The sequence below is a fragment of the Merops nubicus genome, unplaced genomic scaffold, assembly GCF_000691845.1.
Source record: "Merops nubicus isolate BGI_N331 unplaced genomic scaffold, ASM69184v1 scaffold4455, whole genome shotgun sequence".
Classification (NCBI taxonomy): Eukaryota; Metazoa; Chordata; class Aves; order Coraciiformes; family Meropidae; genus Merops; species Merops nubicus.
In genome coordinates this window covers 40,255-56,822 of record NW_008608819.1, presented here as the reverse complement: position 1 = coordinate 56,822, position 16,568 = coordinate 40,255, and the positions used below count along the sequence as shown (strand labels likewise).

Genomic DNA, 16,568 nt, shown 5'->3' with positions numbered 1-16,568 from the left:
CAGGAAAAAATCAGGGTTTTTTGCTGGTAAGCCGGACAGATTTGGCACATGTTAACATTTATGCCTTTAGTTACTGGTCCTTTCTGCCTTCATGGTGCACATCATCCCACTCTACACTTACTGAAATTAGAAGCTGAAGAACAGAAGACTCATGTTTAACACATGCAACAAGCAAAAGCTGAGTGTTCCCAAAGGAAACCAAGTTTGCTTAACTACTAGAAGTACAACACTTTGAGGAATTTTCAGAAGAATGCTCAAGACACAGAGAAGATTAAATTAAAAAAAACAAACAAAAAACAAAAACAAAAACAAAAAACAAAACAAAGCATGGAAAGAAAAGCTTTTGAAGGTTTTCCTGGGAATTTCATTTGAGGCCAAACTGAAAACTGTTATGAAAGTAAAGACATGGTAGCACACCCTTATAAAATGAACCAAAAAACTTCTCCCCCAAACCAATGACAAACTTACCATATTAAAATCTAAAAGGTGTTCATCATCATTGGATATTTCCTTTACATCTGCAAATTCTCCTACACCATTCTCTCCCTTGGCATTTGTGTAACACTCTTACATTGTATTTGTGGGGGTGTTTCAGAGAAAAAAGAAAGAAAAAAAAAACAAAATTGAGGAATATTTGTTATTTAAGATTAGCCAAAATGAAAGCATCTAGAGAAGTAATTACTGAAATTCACGTGAACTCTATGCTCATGGGGGATTTTGAAGTCTGATATCCTTAAAGAGACAAGAGAGCTGGATAATAATAAGCTACTTAGTGAATGAAAACATCTAAAATGGTAAGGTACGAAGTGCAAGAATTACCTTTTTATTATAAATGCTTCAGTACATTTTTCAATTCTGATGCTGCACAGTGTTTTAGATCATTCCTATTTCTATACCCATCCAAAATACACTGCAACAGCAGCCTGATCCTGACTAAGCTCCAAAAAACAGTCAATGTGAATGGCTGTGGTTTCTACTCAATGGAATGAACTATAACATCAACGTATATAATATAGATATATGCAGATCACATATCCACATACAAAAAATACCCATATGGTAAACTGGGCACAGCTAAAGACTTGTGAAAGAAGAACGTTACCTCTGAGGATAAAGCTCTAGCTTTATTAAACTTAGTCTAAAAAAGGAAATCCAGGGACTATTCTATTTCACAAAAATTCTGCCACTGTATCAAGCAGGTTCTGGACTTCACGCTATTTTATACTGTATATTCTGTCTTACTGTGATGAAATAAGGTGGCAAAACATTTACAGAGTTATGGAAATTCACCAGCAGAGGTCAGCAAGAAGATGCCCCAGTTCACTCTCTGTAAAACAGGCACTCGAGAGTGCCAGCAACTGCGTTTGCCATTAGAGCATAATACCTCTGCAACTGTCGCTGTGAAAACAAACCCACAGCTTTACAAAAGGATACTAAATGTCTTTGTAAATACTGAGTATTTTTCTAACGTGGGAGGTTCTGTGACCAGTCCAGGAAGCAAATCAAAGTCTTGTAGCGTCAATCAATCTATTCTCTTTCATTACGCAAACACAATTCTATAGTGGGAAGTGAACTAAGTTAAGATCTTCTTGAAGTAACCCAAGCTGTCCTAAACACTAAAGTAAGGGCATTTAGGCACCAAGAACACAGTTTAGTCGGCTGCACTCCGAGCTGCACTCCAAAAATAGTTCAGTAAAAACTGCTGGCTAATCTATGTCGAAATTATTAAGGAACTAGGTCTCTAATCACAAATTGGTTACGCTGAGCCTCTACCAACAGAAAGCATCAGATAGCCTGTTGGTTTGGTATACAAAACGTTCTTATTTAGATTCTTGCCCTCTCCCCAGAAAACATCCAGCGATATGCAGGCAAAAAAAAAGCCATCTGGATTCCTGCCCACCCACTAAAACCTGAGCCTGGGCCAGCTGTCAGATGCCATGAATTCCTGGGAGGCAACAGAGAGTACTGGAAGCACACCTGCTTCTGCCTCCCGACAAAGACTAGGCTTACTCTTTGTGCAGGACAGAAAAATGCCCAGATTATCACTGTGAGTGGGCAAAAGGCAAATCCCCTTCCTTCCCAGCCTGGGAGAAATTCCACACATTCACCAAATAACTATTCATGCTATTTATGTGAACCCGTAAAAGACAACCATCATGTTTTCACATTCTTAGAAAATTAGCTACCTAATAAGTATTCTTCAGGTTGAAACATGTTAAAAAATATAATATTTTCAGAGTCAGAGATTAATATTCTATTTACTTAACATTAGGCTCTGGAATTAAGTAGATTTGCATAAACATTAAGACTATTTTAAAAGCATTTTCATTTAAAAACTACTTAGAAGCAGGCTAGAGATTTATTACAAATGTAACTGAAGCATTCCAGTTTCTCTCAGATGTGAGAATTTATCATGGAAATTTACTGGTGTTTTTTGTTTTGTTTTGAATACAGGTGGCAGTTCCAATTCATCTGCAACAATTCCCATCCGTAACAGAGTGTTTGGTTCTAACCCAAGTGCAACGGCAACTTAGTCCAGGCAGGCGTCGCTTCTTACCTTCACACTGGGATGCAGGAAAAAGGGGAGAATAGAGCGCCTTTTCCCACCAGCACTGCTTTTCCTGGCTGCCACTCATCCTCTGCAGATTAGTATTCAATATAGGAAAGTGTTTAGACAGTAATCACACTTCATTATGCCATAAATAATATACTTACAAGTAAAGGAGGAAACTCTGGTAATACACCCAATTTGCTAGGTCTTATAGGGTCACTCTGTTCAATTTCTAATACTAATGGGAAAGGACTGTCAAGCTACAATAGAACATCCATTATTTGAACCCTTAAATATAAACTCCACTCAGGGGCTCATACTTTGCCCAGAGGGAGTTGTACAAATCCAGAATAAAAAGATGAATTCCAGCCCTACACTTTATAATCGGGGTACAAAACACAGAACTCCCCAAGAGATAAAACTACAATCAAACATTAGTCAACATGACACATAGTCCAGTGTAAATCAATACAGAAAAGAAAGCAAAAAAAAAGTGGCAAAATTTAACATCTAAAACCTGGGTGAATTAGCAGTACTATTAGCATCAATAAGGCAACATAAAATTAAACAGAATTAATGTGTCACCATTAAGAAAAACTGGTTACGAGGATGATCAATAATTTGTCTTTATGCTAAAAATAATCTCAATCTACTGACCAAAAATGCCTAAGCACTCCTGCCTGCCCCCATATTTTAATGCTAAATTAAGTGTATCAGAGCCCTTTCTTTATGAAGTTAACGGATGTGACTAAAATACCAAAAGTTTGTCACAACAGACACATCCCTGGTTTTGTGACTGCATTGTTGGTTAATGGGTTAACCCTCAAAAGATGATGCCAGTTGGTAACATCTGCTATAGATACTAGCTAGAAACTATAGACTAAACCATTAACAATAAGCTTCAACACCAAATTTCTATCCAGCTTCTTACTCTGTAAACTTCAGAACATTTAAGCATGGAAAATTAATGACTCTCCTTTTGTTCTTTCTTAAGCTACTGTGGAACTACACTCACAGAACCTAAACTTACAAATGTTTATTACATGATGAAGAGAAATCCCTCTCAAATAGAGCTCTCAACAGAGCAACTCAAGAGTGTTCTGATCAGAGGCGTGTGCCAGATTAAGCTTTTTTTCCCCATGAAATTTTGCTACAATTAATATTGAGCTATCCATGCTGGCTTCCTCTTGTAACACTGAAAAACAGTCCTTTAGGAATCACTCTCTAAAAGCTTAAATCCCAGCTCCAGAAAAAGTTCTTAGAAAGTTAAACCACAGACGGAAAGAAGGCAAGAAAAAGGAATTCAAGCAAGCTCAAGGGTGTATTTGAAGAAGGCCTTAATAAGAAATATGTGCTTTTACAAATAAATTCAAATCATGGAAGCCCCACTCTGCTGCTGACTATAGATAGAGACATCTAAACTCCACAGGAACAATGCTTTCATTAACTTCCAAGTTTCTCACATGTCTGGTGTCACACCTACACGAGTGATAAGCAGGATGAACCACCAGCAGCTTACAAACAACCCCCACTTGAGTCTGGTACACTGTCAACAAGCTACAGTGGTCCTGCATCACCATCAGGTTGACCAAACCCCGTGACCAAAGTGACGCTGGCTGCAGGCTGCCTCAGCTCCCGTGTCCTACCAGCACCGCCTCCACAGCAGAAGAGTTAGAGAATGCCAGTGACATACCTCCTGGATGAATGTGGAACTAGCCCAGGAGGACTTCAGTTTGAGCCCTCTTGCCCCCATGCTAGCCCTTGCGGAATAACGTGTGTTATTTCTAAACCAGCATTAAGGTCAGATGTATAAAGGAAAGGGATGGATGTAGAAAGACCCACTATCCATACTAACACCCTCTGGGGGGTTTGTTTGGGAGGGTTGGAGGACACATGCTGATGTCCATGTTACGCATACACTGAAGAAAACAATTTTCTTCTACAGTTGCTTACATGTTTATTATAATTGCACGGTCTGTCATCTAAACATTTCTGTGAATTAAAGAAACACACTCAACGGGTAAATATGAACCATCAGCTGCAGAATAGTACCATGACTCTGCCTTCATTTGTTGGCATTCTTTCCCTTTTAAAACAGCATTTTCCATTTATGCTGCCGCCTCCTCCTCTCTCACACATACTCAAGTATGTTTCCACTGTGTTATGAAAAGTTGCATTAAATTTTCCAGCTACCCATCTAAACAGCTATTATTGTCAACAGTACAGATGTTAGACACTGTAAGTGGAAGTCGTTCCTCTCTAACTATTCATATTTATTTTACTTTATTCTCAAGCAGGGCTCAAAGGCAGTAAGGCAAACCCAACCGCAATGCTCTTTCACCCCCGGTCTTGCTGCAGGTCTGAGAGAAGACCACTGGGTTTCCTTTTTCTTCTACAGATGGACATACGGTAACTGAGGCTTCTCTTGGAGCCGCTGGTTGAGGCAGCATAACATCACTTGAGGACCGCAGCACTGACAAGCACAAACACTACTGTAATGTTACAGTTATGCAATAGTCTCTTTGCTCAAGTCCTGGCTGATTTAAACCACAGTTGTCTAGGAATTTTCAGTAGATTTGGATCAGAATTGTGCAGTTACATGCGGAAACTAAAACTCCAGTTTTGCTTCTGTCCCCATTACCTCTTCCATATTGAGAGCTAAGCCAACAGTAGAGAAACTAATTTAAAATGTACTACTGTTTGTGTAAGAGTTTCAAAGAGTAAAATTATGGCTTTCATTGGCATCTACTTCACATCTGTTCCTTCCAACATCATTTTATGTCTGTTTTCTCAATTGAACCTTCCTAAGAACTTCATGCAACAGCAGGGCTGTCCACTTAGGTCTTTTAATCCAAAACTTCCCATGACATCTATAGCACAGAAAAGAATAATCCTTCTTTGCAAACATCAGTACAAATATTTTCTAAAGGAATAAAAGCAGCTATTGGAGGTTTTCCTACTAAAAAAAAAAAAAATCTAGTGCTGCTTCAAGGATCAAATTTCAGTGAAAAGACCCCATAATCTATTCAGATTGCAGAGCTATGCACACCAGAACAAATACCTGGGAGGAACATTTCACTCTTTTGCTTATTTTGCTTGTTTAAAGTGTTCCATAATTGCTACAGCAAGAGACATATCCAACACCATCGTCTTCCACTATGACCAGTAGGCAGCCTGATAAACAGCACATTGGAGTGGTACTGTTGGTTTGCCCAGAGTGCTGGAATGTAACTGTTGTTTCAGTATTACAGGATACTAAGCCAACTCTTAGGAATGTCTGTGACAGGAGGATTTGGGCAGGTGAGGGAACACGGACTATCAAAGTTAGGAAAGACCAGGTCTACAAGTATGAAAGCAGAATTCAAGAAAAAAGACCAAATCATACCATACAATGCTACTGGTACTGTCACATCTGCAATATAAAATTTTATTACCTGTATGATAAATGTGCAGATGGCAAAGTCAAGGAACAAAAGGCAGGAGAAATCTGGAGAGGGCAGGGGGTGGGGTTCCCTCTCACTCTCCTCAGGTATAAATCCTCAGATGTATTGAAAGGGAAGTTCATGCTGATAAATAATTAAACACACACAAACCACACCCCCTTTTTTTTTTTTTTTTTTTCTTTTTTTATATATATAAATATTTCTCTCCTCAGGTAAGAGCTTGGTTGCTCATACAAGATGTTCATTAAAAAAATACTTTATACTTTCTTCTTGACAGAAAGTAAGTTTTATTTTGCAACCTCTGCCCTGGTCTGCAGCCCTCATCTGGGGCAGCCCTGACCCTAAACCATGACAAACCTCATGTATATTTCTTAGAGAGCATTTATGAATATGCAACACTTTTTTCTCCACCAAGAACTGGTATAGGAAGTTTTCAGCAACTTAAATCTTATCAACAACATGCACAGGGGTAAATATTAGTTGGGATTTTTTTTGTTCCTTAATTAGCAGTCTTGTATGAGGTAGCAATCAGTTTTGTTGATTTGTTTTCCCTATGGTTACAGTGATAAGTCCACAGCAAATTCAAAGGGCAGATTTGTCATTTGCTAGTTCGAAAAGCTACACTGGTCAGAACTGTATTTTTCAAGCAAAATGTATGTGAAGCATCTTCTCAGAGCTGTGGTCTACAATTTTAAGGGCCATCTGCCTGAAGGTGTTAAAAACGGGCACTTCCAATATTTTATGAAAAGTTTTAAATTTCCCAGTTACTCATCTAAATAGCTATTATTTGTCATCTGAATTTATATGCCTTTCATGATAGACTATTTGGGCTTTTGATACTAATTTGTAAATGCCAGCACTGAATATCTCTACTCTTTGAGAATGCATGCTGACACGGATCGAGGCAGTGACAAGCATTTTGCAGAATCTGAACAGAATAAGCACTAAAGCCTCATCGTGATCTGAATATTATCTTAAGTGCTATGACTGACAGCTTAATAACACATCACAGAAAAAAGTAATATTAATCTGTAATTCCCCAAACCTGCTCTCTTACCCCTTACTATCAGAAAGAATACAAGAAACACAAACAATTCAGAAGTGAAAGTAACAACGAATCCATCAAGTCCCATTCCAAAAGATCAGACCCTAATTTTAATTCATCAGCTACCCAGGGAAGATATATCTGGCTCAAGAAGCTGTTTACAAACGAAGAATGTGAGCCAAACCTAGACATTATAGTCTTAAAACCTATTTGTCACCAAATTCTCAAATTTCACTGAAAAGATATGTGCAAGGGACTCTGAGATCATCTAGTCTCTACTCTTGCAGAAGGCCATAATCAACTACAATACACTATTCCTACACTCTAAACCTTTTCAAGATAGAATTTCCACTGCTTCCCTAAAACATCATTGAGCAGAATTCATTTTCTGGTTGGTATTCTTGTTCCTCTAGTTGCTGATATTTAAGATCATCACATCTGCTTCCTTGACGTGTGCTAGAGCCTACAGGCCAAGCACAGCTTTTCCCTTGTCTCCTCTAACTATGAACATGGCTTCTGTAAAACTGCTGGGTTCTTCTTCAAGTTTTTCTTTACCTTTTTTGAGATAACCCCCATTCCTTCAATCTGTTTCCAAAAGTACTGATCTAGGCGTTGCTCTACTCAGACCATTTTTCTTGCTACAAGGCCATGGAGCTGAGCCCGGTACTCCAGCAGGCAGCTTTCCATTTGTAGCTACAGGGGAGCACTTCCCCTCTTACAGAAGGGCACTCCTATTTTTATATCACAATGTTGCTGTCTTTTGCAGTGTGTCATTCCTGATTTATGCTCAGCTTATGACCTACCTGAAGAACCTTTTCTGTTTCACATCATTTCCTCATCTGTCAGTTCTCACACTGCATTTGAAGAGTGAGCAACTTCTTTGGAAGTCTGTATTTGTCCCTGCTGGACTGTTTTATTTTTCAGACCATTTCACCAATTTAACAACCTTTTGATTCTAATCCTGTCTTTCAGTGTAGCTGCAGACCTTCCCAGTTTGTTGTTATCAGGGATTTTCATAAACATGTATTTTACACCCTAGATCAAAAAAAATTCATCTCCTGTGTACTTTAGTAAGCCACTGACTTATTTTGAGAGTTTAAACTCTTTGCCAAATACTTTGAAATGGTCTCAGTTTCTTGTGCATCTGTGCCACTTACAGTTTAAAACATTTCCTTAGAGAATTTAAAGAGTCATTAGTAATACTCCATTTTTCTCTTTAAAAAGACGGAAATGTGTTTGCCTTTTATGTATTTTCTATATACTGGTGTATTCTCAAATGTGTGCTACTAAGCTTTTTTCAAATTATTTTTCGTTCCTTATCATATTTAGCTGAATATTCCAATGACTAGCTCAAACAGCATAATTTATCTGTACTGCACCTTTGCTTAATTGTCTTTTTGCCAGCAGTCCAAATAAAGACCCAAAATGCATTAAACAATACCTTTTCAACAATATCTTTTCATAGCTTTCCAAGCTTGTTAATTCTGTCTCTCAGAAATATCCTTCAGTCATTTTTCTGTTTCTGATTTACTTCTAGGACATTCAGGTGTACCAAATACTTATTTTACTGGCCTACTCTAAAACATGGGTTTTTTTCCACTTGATTTTTATACTGTCATTGTAAACTCTACCTTTTTAAGGTCCCCTCTCATACAAAACACTTTCATCCTTCAAAGTCTCAGCAAATTAATGTCCTATTAATTAGAAAGTTAAAGCTCGGAGTCTTTGTTTTCATCATCTGCCAAGATCAACACAGAACTATCTGGACCAATCCTTTCTCAAGATAGCCCCAAAATTGCTCTCTCTTTTACAATGAAATCCTTTGTGGATGACTCTACATGCTCGTTAAATGTTTTTCCCACTTGAGTCTCTGAATCTTCTTCACAAAGAAGACCTCTCTGAATTTTGTCTTCCTCTTATCACTACGTAGGTTTATGACAGGTCATCTCCTACACTACTGACCTCAGAATGCATTTATGTGAACCATCCCTCTTCCTTTCCTCTCTTGCCAGCCCTTCTTAAAGGAGTTACACGCTTACATTGTGTTACTCCAGTCAAGCAAACTATCTCACCAAATCCAACAGGCCAATTGAATCACGAGAGCCATAAACACAAGTTTTACCAGTAAAATTTCCTCATCCTCAAATGCACCGTCCCAGGTGTGTTCAGATGGATCCCACCAAAACCCACAAACCTCTTTATCTGTCTCAAGGACTCAGTAGTATAAGCATTCTTAGGGCACACCTAGATCAGAGCTCATGTCAGATTTGTTGATAGAAGATTCAGCACTCATATTTCAGAGACCATTAACTGGACTAGACTGTACTTACCCACAAATGCACAGCTAAATGGCAAGAGTACTTTTTGTGAGTGAGTTTGTTGTTGTTTAGGGGGGATTGGTGTGTTTTGGGTTTTTTTGTGTGTGTGGTTTGTTTTAGTGTTTTTTGTTTGTTTGTTTGGCTGTTTAATCTTAAGGCTAGGTATATATCATTGACTTTTGAAGAACTGCTGAAGCTATTAGCAAAATGCTGCTGCAAAATATGCTTTATTTCTAAAAGAAGTGCTCTGATATAGAAGGTAAGAGGGAGGAAACTGAACCACATTCTCCTACAGTCCTAAAGAAAAGGTATTCAAAGATACGTGCTCACACAGCATGTGTATCATTCAAGTTCATGCAATGCAAAACAGTGTGTTACTATTGCGCTGTGACCTACATTAGTAATTTCACATCCATTACTTCAGAAAAAATATTGGAGGTACACAACTCAAACTTCATGTTAGATAACAGTGAGCTAAACAGTAACTTTAATTTTTTTGTAAGTCAATAAAAGGAAGCACAGAAGTTAATTTTTAAAAAAATCCTTTAGACACATTGATCCACACCAATCAGTTAGTTTCATAGCCTCTGCCCAGGTTAAACTCCTTCCCATGCTTGTATGTGTTGGGTGTCCAGGAAGAAGGTTTCTTCTAAACTCTTCCAATTCTAGGTATTTTATACCAATTTTGTTATCAATATGAAAATAAATAATATCACTCTTAAAAAGAAAAATGTTTCCACACATTAAGACATACTCACATGACATTTGCACCCCTTCCTGCACAGGATACAGCCATCATCTTTACTGACTAAAGTTTACTTTATAATCAACATATTAAAAATTGTTTTAATGATTAAAAAACCCTCTTCTTTTACAGATAAGCTTAAATACAATAATAAATTTAGATAAATGTTCTCAAGCCAAAAAGCCAATTATCTTCAGAAGCACTAGAGGCTCTCAGAAAAGCCCAGAGTGTGCACACATCCTCTTGAGACACGCTAGATATGGGAGGGCTTGTTAACCCCTCGTAATGAGGCTTCTCAGGGCCCCTAGGAAGAGCTTTAGTTGCAAACCAAATTGGAATCCAGGCTGCTGAGACAGTTATTGGCACTTTGTACTTATCAGTGGCTTATAATTTTGACACTATGAAAATGCGTACAAAATCATGCAACCTGAGCAAGGGAAGCAGTTAAGTTTTCCTCTTACATTAAGGAACTTAAAGAAAATAAAATATCAGAGCTTTTTGAGCACTACTCAGTACTAAAGGTTTTTTCCAAGCCTCATATGCTACCATAAACTATGAAATGACTGTAAACTGATCTTATACCAGCCAGTGCTTTCTTGAATGGGTAAGTGGTTCAAGCGAAGATGAGAATAAACATCCTCGTGGAGCACTATGCATCCAGAAAGGAGACCTGGAAGGGGCTGGAATAACTTTAGACATTTGCTGCCACAAATAACTGTATTATACCATTTGTTCATTCATTATATCCTACTGCATGATGAAGGTAGATTCTGCTTACTCTTGGTAAAAGGTAATTCCAAAATCTGTTCTGATGTGCAGTTTAAGTTTATTAATAGTTTTGGTGACTCTTTTTGCAGTGCCTGCCACAAACACAGAAACTTCCCAGACTCAGCAAGTAATTTTTGGAGCCAATTCATTGCTATTAACTTAACAGAACAGCAGGAACCAGAACGCCTAGAAAGGTCCGGAAAAGTCACAAATTTGATCCTTTTGTCCAAGTGGCATACATGAACTTACTGACGCTGGCAAAAGAAGCTGCAATAGCAATTAATTTAAAGGAGGATGAGAGCAGAAACAAATGGGGAAGAAGGAAAATAAGGAATTCCTATTTTGTTCAACAAAAAGGTTAGCTTCAGTTTTGGCAAGAGAAAGGTTAGCTTTCCCACACACGAATTAGTGTTTCAGACTTTCAGATAAGGAGTACACAATCACACCACACAAGCTGGGGGCAACTCTTTAGTTAAAAAAAAAATTCCCTCCTAATGTAGATAATACAGTGGCCGAGTATGTGAAAGAGGAAGCTGAAGAGGAAAAGAAAATGTAAGATGTAACTTGTAACTATCCAGACAGTATCTCTATGCTGGCCATACAACTAAATTATTTTGTTGGTCAAATATTTCTTCTCAAGAGCAGAGGGTGCTCACAGCAAAAAAAACACTTGGATATTTTTGGCTGGAAAGGATTTTTGCTCTTATTACATAACCTGTGACTACAAATGCTTGCAAGAAAACTCTGAGCTAACCCATAGCTATAGTTAGGCCTCTTTACAGTATCATGGTTGTGGTGGATATTTTGCACCTGCGTTTTATCTCTTTTTGTGTCTATGCTGACGAGAGAACCTTTTAATTCACAGACAATTAAGCCGTTCCTACAAATCTTTCTTTGCTGAAGTTTGCATCCAATCATTTAACTTCAAATTCTTCTATTTGGAAGTAACTGTACTGAAAAGACTGACTTCAGATCTTCCTCTTCAGAATTTTAAAACAAGCTTAAATCAAAATCAGTAATACCTCATAACTCAAACTTTGTGCACATTTTAACATAAATAAATCAGATAAGCTAAAAACCTAAGGTAAACAGATTTTAAAGTCACATGAGTGTACACATGCATGTATGTCTAAAGGTATGCAAGATGACACAGTAATGCCTGAAGATAGCTAATTTTTCACGGAATCACAGAGTGACTGAGGTTCAAAGGGAACTCTGAAGGTCAGCATGTCCAACTCCCCCTGCTCAAGCCACCTAGAGCAGGTTGCCCAGGACCATGTCCAGATGTCTTTTGAATATCTCCAAGAATGGAGACTCTGCAACCTTCCTGGACCAACCTGTGCCAGTGCTAAGTCACCCTAACAGTAAAAGGTTTTTTCTTATGTCCAGATGGAACCTCCAGCGTTTCTACAAAACTGTATTTTCTAGAGAGCTATACAGTTACAAACACTTAAATTGAACGGTCACATGACAAACCGCTGGTTATCAGCTGCCAGCTGCAAATTCTGTAATTCTATATATCCACATACCTCTTCAAGCTCTCCTGAAGAAACAGGATTATCCTCGTACGTGGGGAAATGGCACCCTGCTTTACAACTGCAAAACCTGCTAGTCTCCTCGCGTGGCTCCACTATCCTGCAGTTTACTTTGGAGCTCTCCATCGCCCTCCCATCTAAAGATTCCTTCATACTGCATTCTAAACAGGGATCTTGATTTCCTACTGGCAACATTCCAGCCGACTCTTCTTGGGAATCCAATGATGTTTGTGCACTCTTCTCCATTCCAGACTTTTTTAATCTGGGAAGGAATTTTCCAGATTCAAGCTCTGATTTTCCATAATAATGCCCTTCTTTTTCTGCATCTTCTTCCAGAGGTTTGAGATCTGCTTGTGGATCCTCAAATACATCTATTTGAGAAGGGACAGCAATACCTCCCTCATCTTTTTCTGACTCAAACTCTGACTCACTCCCACCACCTGGAGAAAGTTCAGATGCAGAAATTGGGCGAAAGTGAGTCCTTGGAGAAATCCGAATAGCCCTGTACTGCGTTCGATCAACACCACAGATCCTGGGGTGTAAAACCTCATTATCTGAATCAGAGCACAGGATCGACTTAGGTTTAAAACTAGGGCTGAAAGATGCAATTCCTTCCGGCTCAAACGAACACTCTACATGAAGAACTTGTGAAAATGGGTTGTTCAGGTCAAAGGAAGAGAATGAGTATTCAAGCCCTGGTTCTTCAACTTGAAAGTTACCACAAGCTCCCAATAAGTCTTCATGGAAGATAAAAGAAAACCCCTTATTTAATCCGTTATCTCCACTCTTTGATTGCTCATTCTGTTCAAATGATACAAATGGCCTCCATAATTGCCTATGACCAGGGGCAAAGCTGTTCCCTGGAGTCATAAAAACATCTGTACCAGCTATTGTCACTACATCAGAAGCTGCACACTGCAATAAGCTCCCTTTTGAGTGACTAGGAGGCACCACCGCCCATTCTCCATCACTGTTAAATGTTTTGAGCTCCCCATACACGCCACCAAGTATAAATGAGTTTTCTTTCTCCTGGTTAACATCCCAAGGTTTTGATGGTGTCGTATAGTCACCACCATCTACTTTTGACAAATCATTTGAGACAAAGGCCCTCTTCTCCAAATTCTCCTTTTGACCTTCCCAAAGATGATATTCTGATCTCTGCACTGCTTTACTGGGCTCCTGCAGGGTTTCAACTTTTGCCTCTGTATCCAAACAGCAGCAATAGTTATTTACATCAGTTGAAAACAATTCATCTTCTATTCCTTCTATTTCTACCATCGCTGCAGAATTTCTGTCTGTCATATTTGTCCAAATATCTTTAATAACCCCTGAGCTGTAGCCATCTCCATGTGGACTGCTTTCACTACACCCTTGTGTAGTTTCATAGTCTTTACTTTCTGCTTTTTGTTCTAGCTGAATACCACAGACAGATTCTAGCTTAGATTTTTGTTTGAAAATCGAAGTGGGCATTTCTCCTAAGGTTCTAGCTTGTTGCTGGCAGGTTTCTTCTGGCAAAAAATCTAGAATTTCTTCATCTACATAACTCGAAGACACTCTAGGAACTACATAATTCATATCTTCTGCATTAAATTGTGTGGATTCTTCATATGGAATATTTAAAGTCTCATTGTCTGAACGTGTTTCTTCTGAGTGAGACCATGGACTACAGGTTCTCGTTGAAAGATTGGAACAGTGTTCATTTTCATCAAAGGCACTATTTTTGGTCCATATTAGCAATCTAGACTGTGTTTTCCCAAGAATATTAGCAGTGCTACTAGAATCTGCGTTTTCATTTCCCAAGTTGAGTGTTTCAAAAGAAAATGGTAAAACAGAGTTACTGCATTGCACTTCAAACACTGAAAAACAAGAGTTTATACCAGACCCTTCATTAATATCTGAAAAGAGCTCTTGATTGCCAGCAAGCATGTGTGAATTAAGCATTGTGCTGTCTAAGATAGGGGAGAATCTGATCGGAGAATCTCCTCCAAAACTTTCCCCATCAGCATCACCAGAACTAGAAGATGAACAGCACTCCCAAAATTGAGCTAAATTACTTAGGTCTTGCAAGAACCACCCTTCAGCACCAACAGAGCTGGTCGAATCTGTCCATATTGCACTTTCCCCTTGCAACTCCATTCCATCTAACACTATGCAACATTCTGCCTCAAAATCAGTTTTTTCTTTACTCTTTTGTCGAATCATATTTAAAATCCGACTCTCCCCTTGCATCTTATCTGAGGCACCAGGATCCAACATGGATTGATCGATATCCACTTCATAGAAGTGTGTTAGTTCTGACAGATGAACATCATCTGAATATTTGTCGTCCTCTGGTTGAGAACATACTGAGGTCCCAGCGAGGTCAATATCCTCATTTAGAACTGCAGGCATTTCTACAAAGTGACCATCGATGAAAGTACCTGCCGCGAGGTATGTTTTATGAATATTATTGTTGCTAATACAAAGACCATGCACTGAGTCAGACAACTCTTCAACAGCCTCTGATGGTACGCCACATATATCTTCTCTGTTGCGGTACGTGGTCTCCAGCTTGCTTTTTCTGCTAAGAGGAACAAAGTACTCTGTAATCGGCTCAGTATACCACAAGGGCTCTTCCTTATATTCCTTTTCGTTTCTGCTGTCTAAATACAAATCTTTTCCATCGCTACCGCCAACTTCTTTTCTTCCAATTTCTTTTAATGGCCTTTTACCTCTTTTGCACAGCTGTTTGATGGACCCGCTGCTGCTGCTGCTGCTGCTTCCGCTGTGGACTCTTCTATCGGCCTTCTCCCCGCATTTCACCGAAAGCCTGCTTGGCCCGTTACGCCCTTTTTTATTTCGAACCTCTCTGGCTTTGTGCCGTACTTTAATACACTTCATTGATGCCTTGTATTCGCCTTGGTTACCACTAGAACTTGAGCCAGCCTCACTGGATCCAGACGACCAGGAGCGAGGACGCATCTTTCCCTCAGTCTTATGGCGGACTTGCTTTTTGTACAAAACTGGCTTCTCTTCAACAGTGTTGTTACTAAATTTGTTTTCTTTCTCATTTTTACTTTTCTTCTGCTGGGTTCTTTCCTGTACAGTGGCAGATACTTTATTACTTCTGTCTTTAGTTACTTCACTTTCACTATTGCAGTCCTTTGGAGAAGATGTATCCGTGCTAGTTGGTGGAACAGTGGATGAAGATGAGGAGCTAGAGTAAGAGCAAACTTTGGATTTATTCCATACAGTCATAATTTCCTGCAGGCAAACTGGCTTCTCAGAAAGAGGAGGAAACGCTTCATAGTACCTGGGAGCAAAACAAAAAGGTGACATTCGGTTCACAGAACTTCAGACTGCCATTAAGATTAGAAAGTATTACTAAAAACACGTCAAAACACGACAATTCTAACTGCCAAAAAATCTAGTTTCTTCTATATATGCACATGCCACTCATTGCACTGTTTATTTGAATGATAACAGTGGGGAGATTAAGATAAATTTTAAAAGTGCTTATATTAATATGTTTTTTAAAAATAGTATTGTTTTATTTCGCAGTATTATTTTATGGAGTACTAAACTTCCCTGTAGACAAAAAATTGTGGATGCTTAGAACAGTGAAGGGCTAACTCCAGATTTATTAGATAACGTAGCAATTCACTACAGTCATCCAAAATATTTCTGGTTTAAGAGTATAAATGAAGAGGTCCTGAATTTCAGTCAGTTCAGTTCTAAATTTCATTTTTTTAGAATTCTCCTTTGTGAATTGAGATGCTGTCTGTTAACTTCTACATAGTTTGATCATCCAGTTATTCAGAAAAAGCTATGGCAAAAAAAAAAAAAATATTAGTTCTTGAGTAGTTTAAGATGCTTAACAGCTTTCTGGAAGAGGGAAGATTAAAACACAGTTTTCTGCAACATTTAAAGTAGTATGAGTAAAGCAAAAAGATTTATGCAAAATGCATATATTTCAGTGAAAACTTATTAAAAAAACATTCAGAAGTCAGTTAAATACATGTTAGCACAATCAATTCCCTGAAGAAGTATCATCCATTTAGCAACACTTATACTAGACCGTTGCTACGGATGGTTATTATTAACAGATACAGAAGCAGTCATGTCTCCAAGTCAATGATAAAACTCCTGGGTACTTCAGTAACACTGGACTCAGGTACTTGCTA

General features: G+C 38.5%; 1 protein-coding gene across 1 annotated transcript in view; it reads right to left on the bottom strand.

Moving 5' to 3' along the window:
- KIAA0232 (KIAA0232 ortholog) overlaps positions 1–16,568 on the bottom strand; it is a 47,969-nt gene that overhangs the window by 704 nt on the left and 30,697 nt on the right. Inside the window, 3 exon segments of the mRNA XM_008940366.1 lie at positions 469–566; positions 2,558–2,686; positions 12,396–15,697. Coding sequence (XP_008938614.1) covers positions 469–566; positions 2,558–2,686; positions 12,396–15,697 — 3,529 coding nt within the window.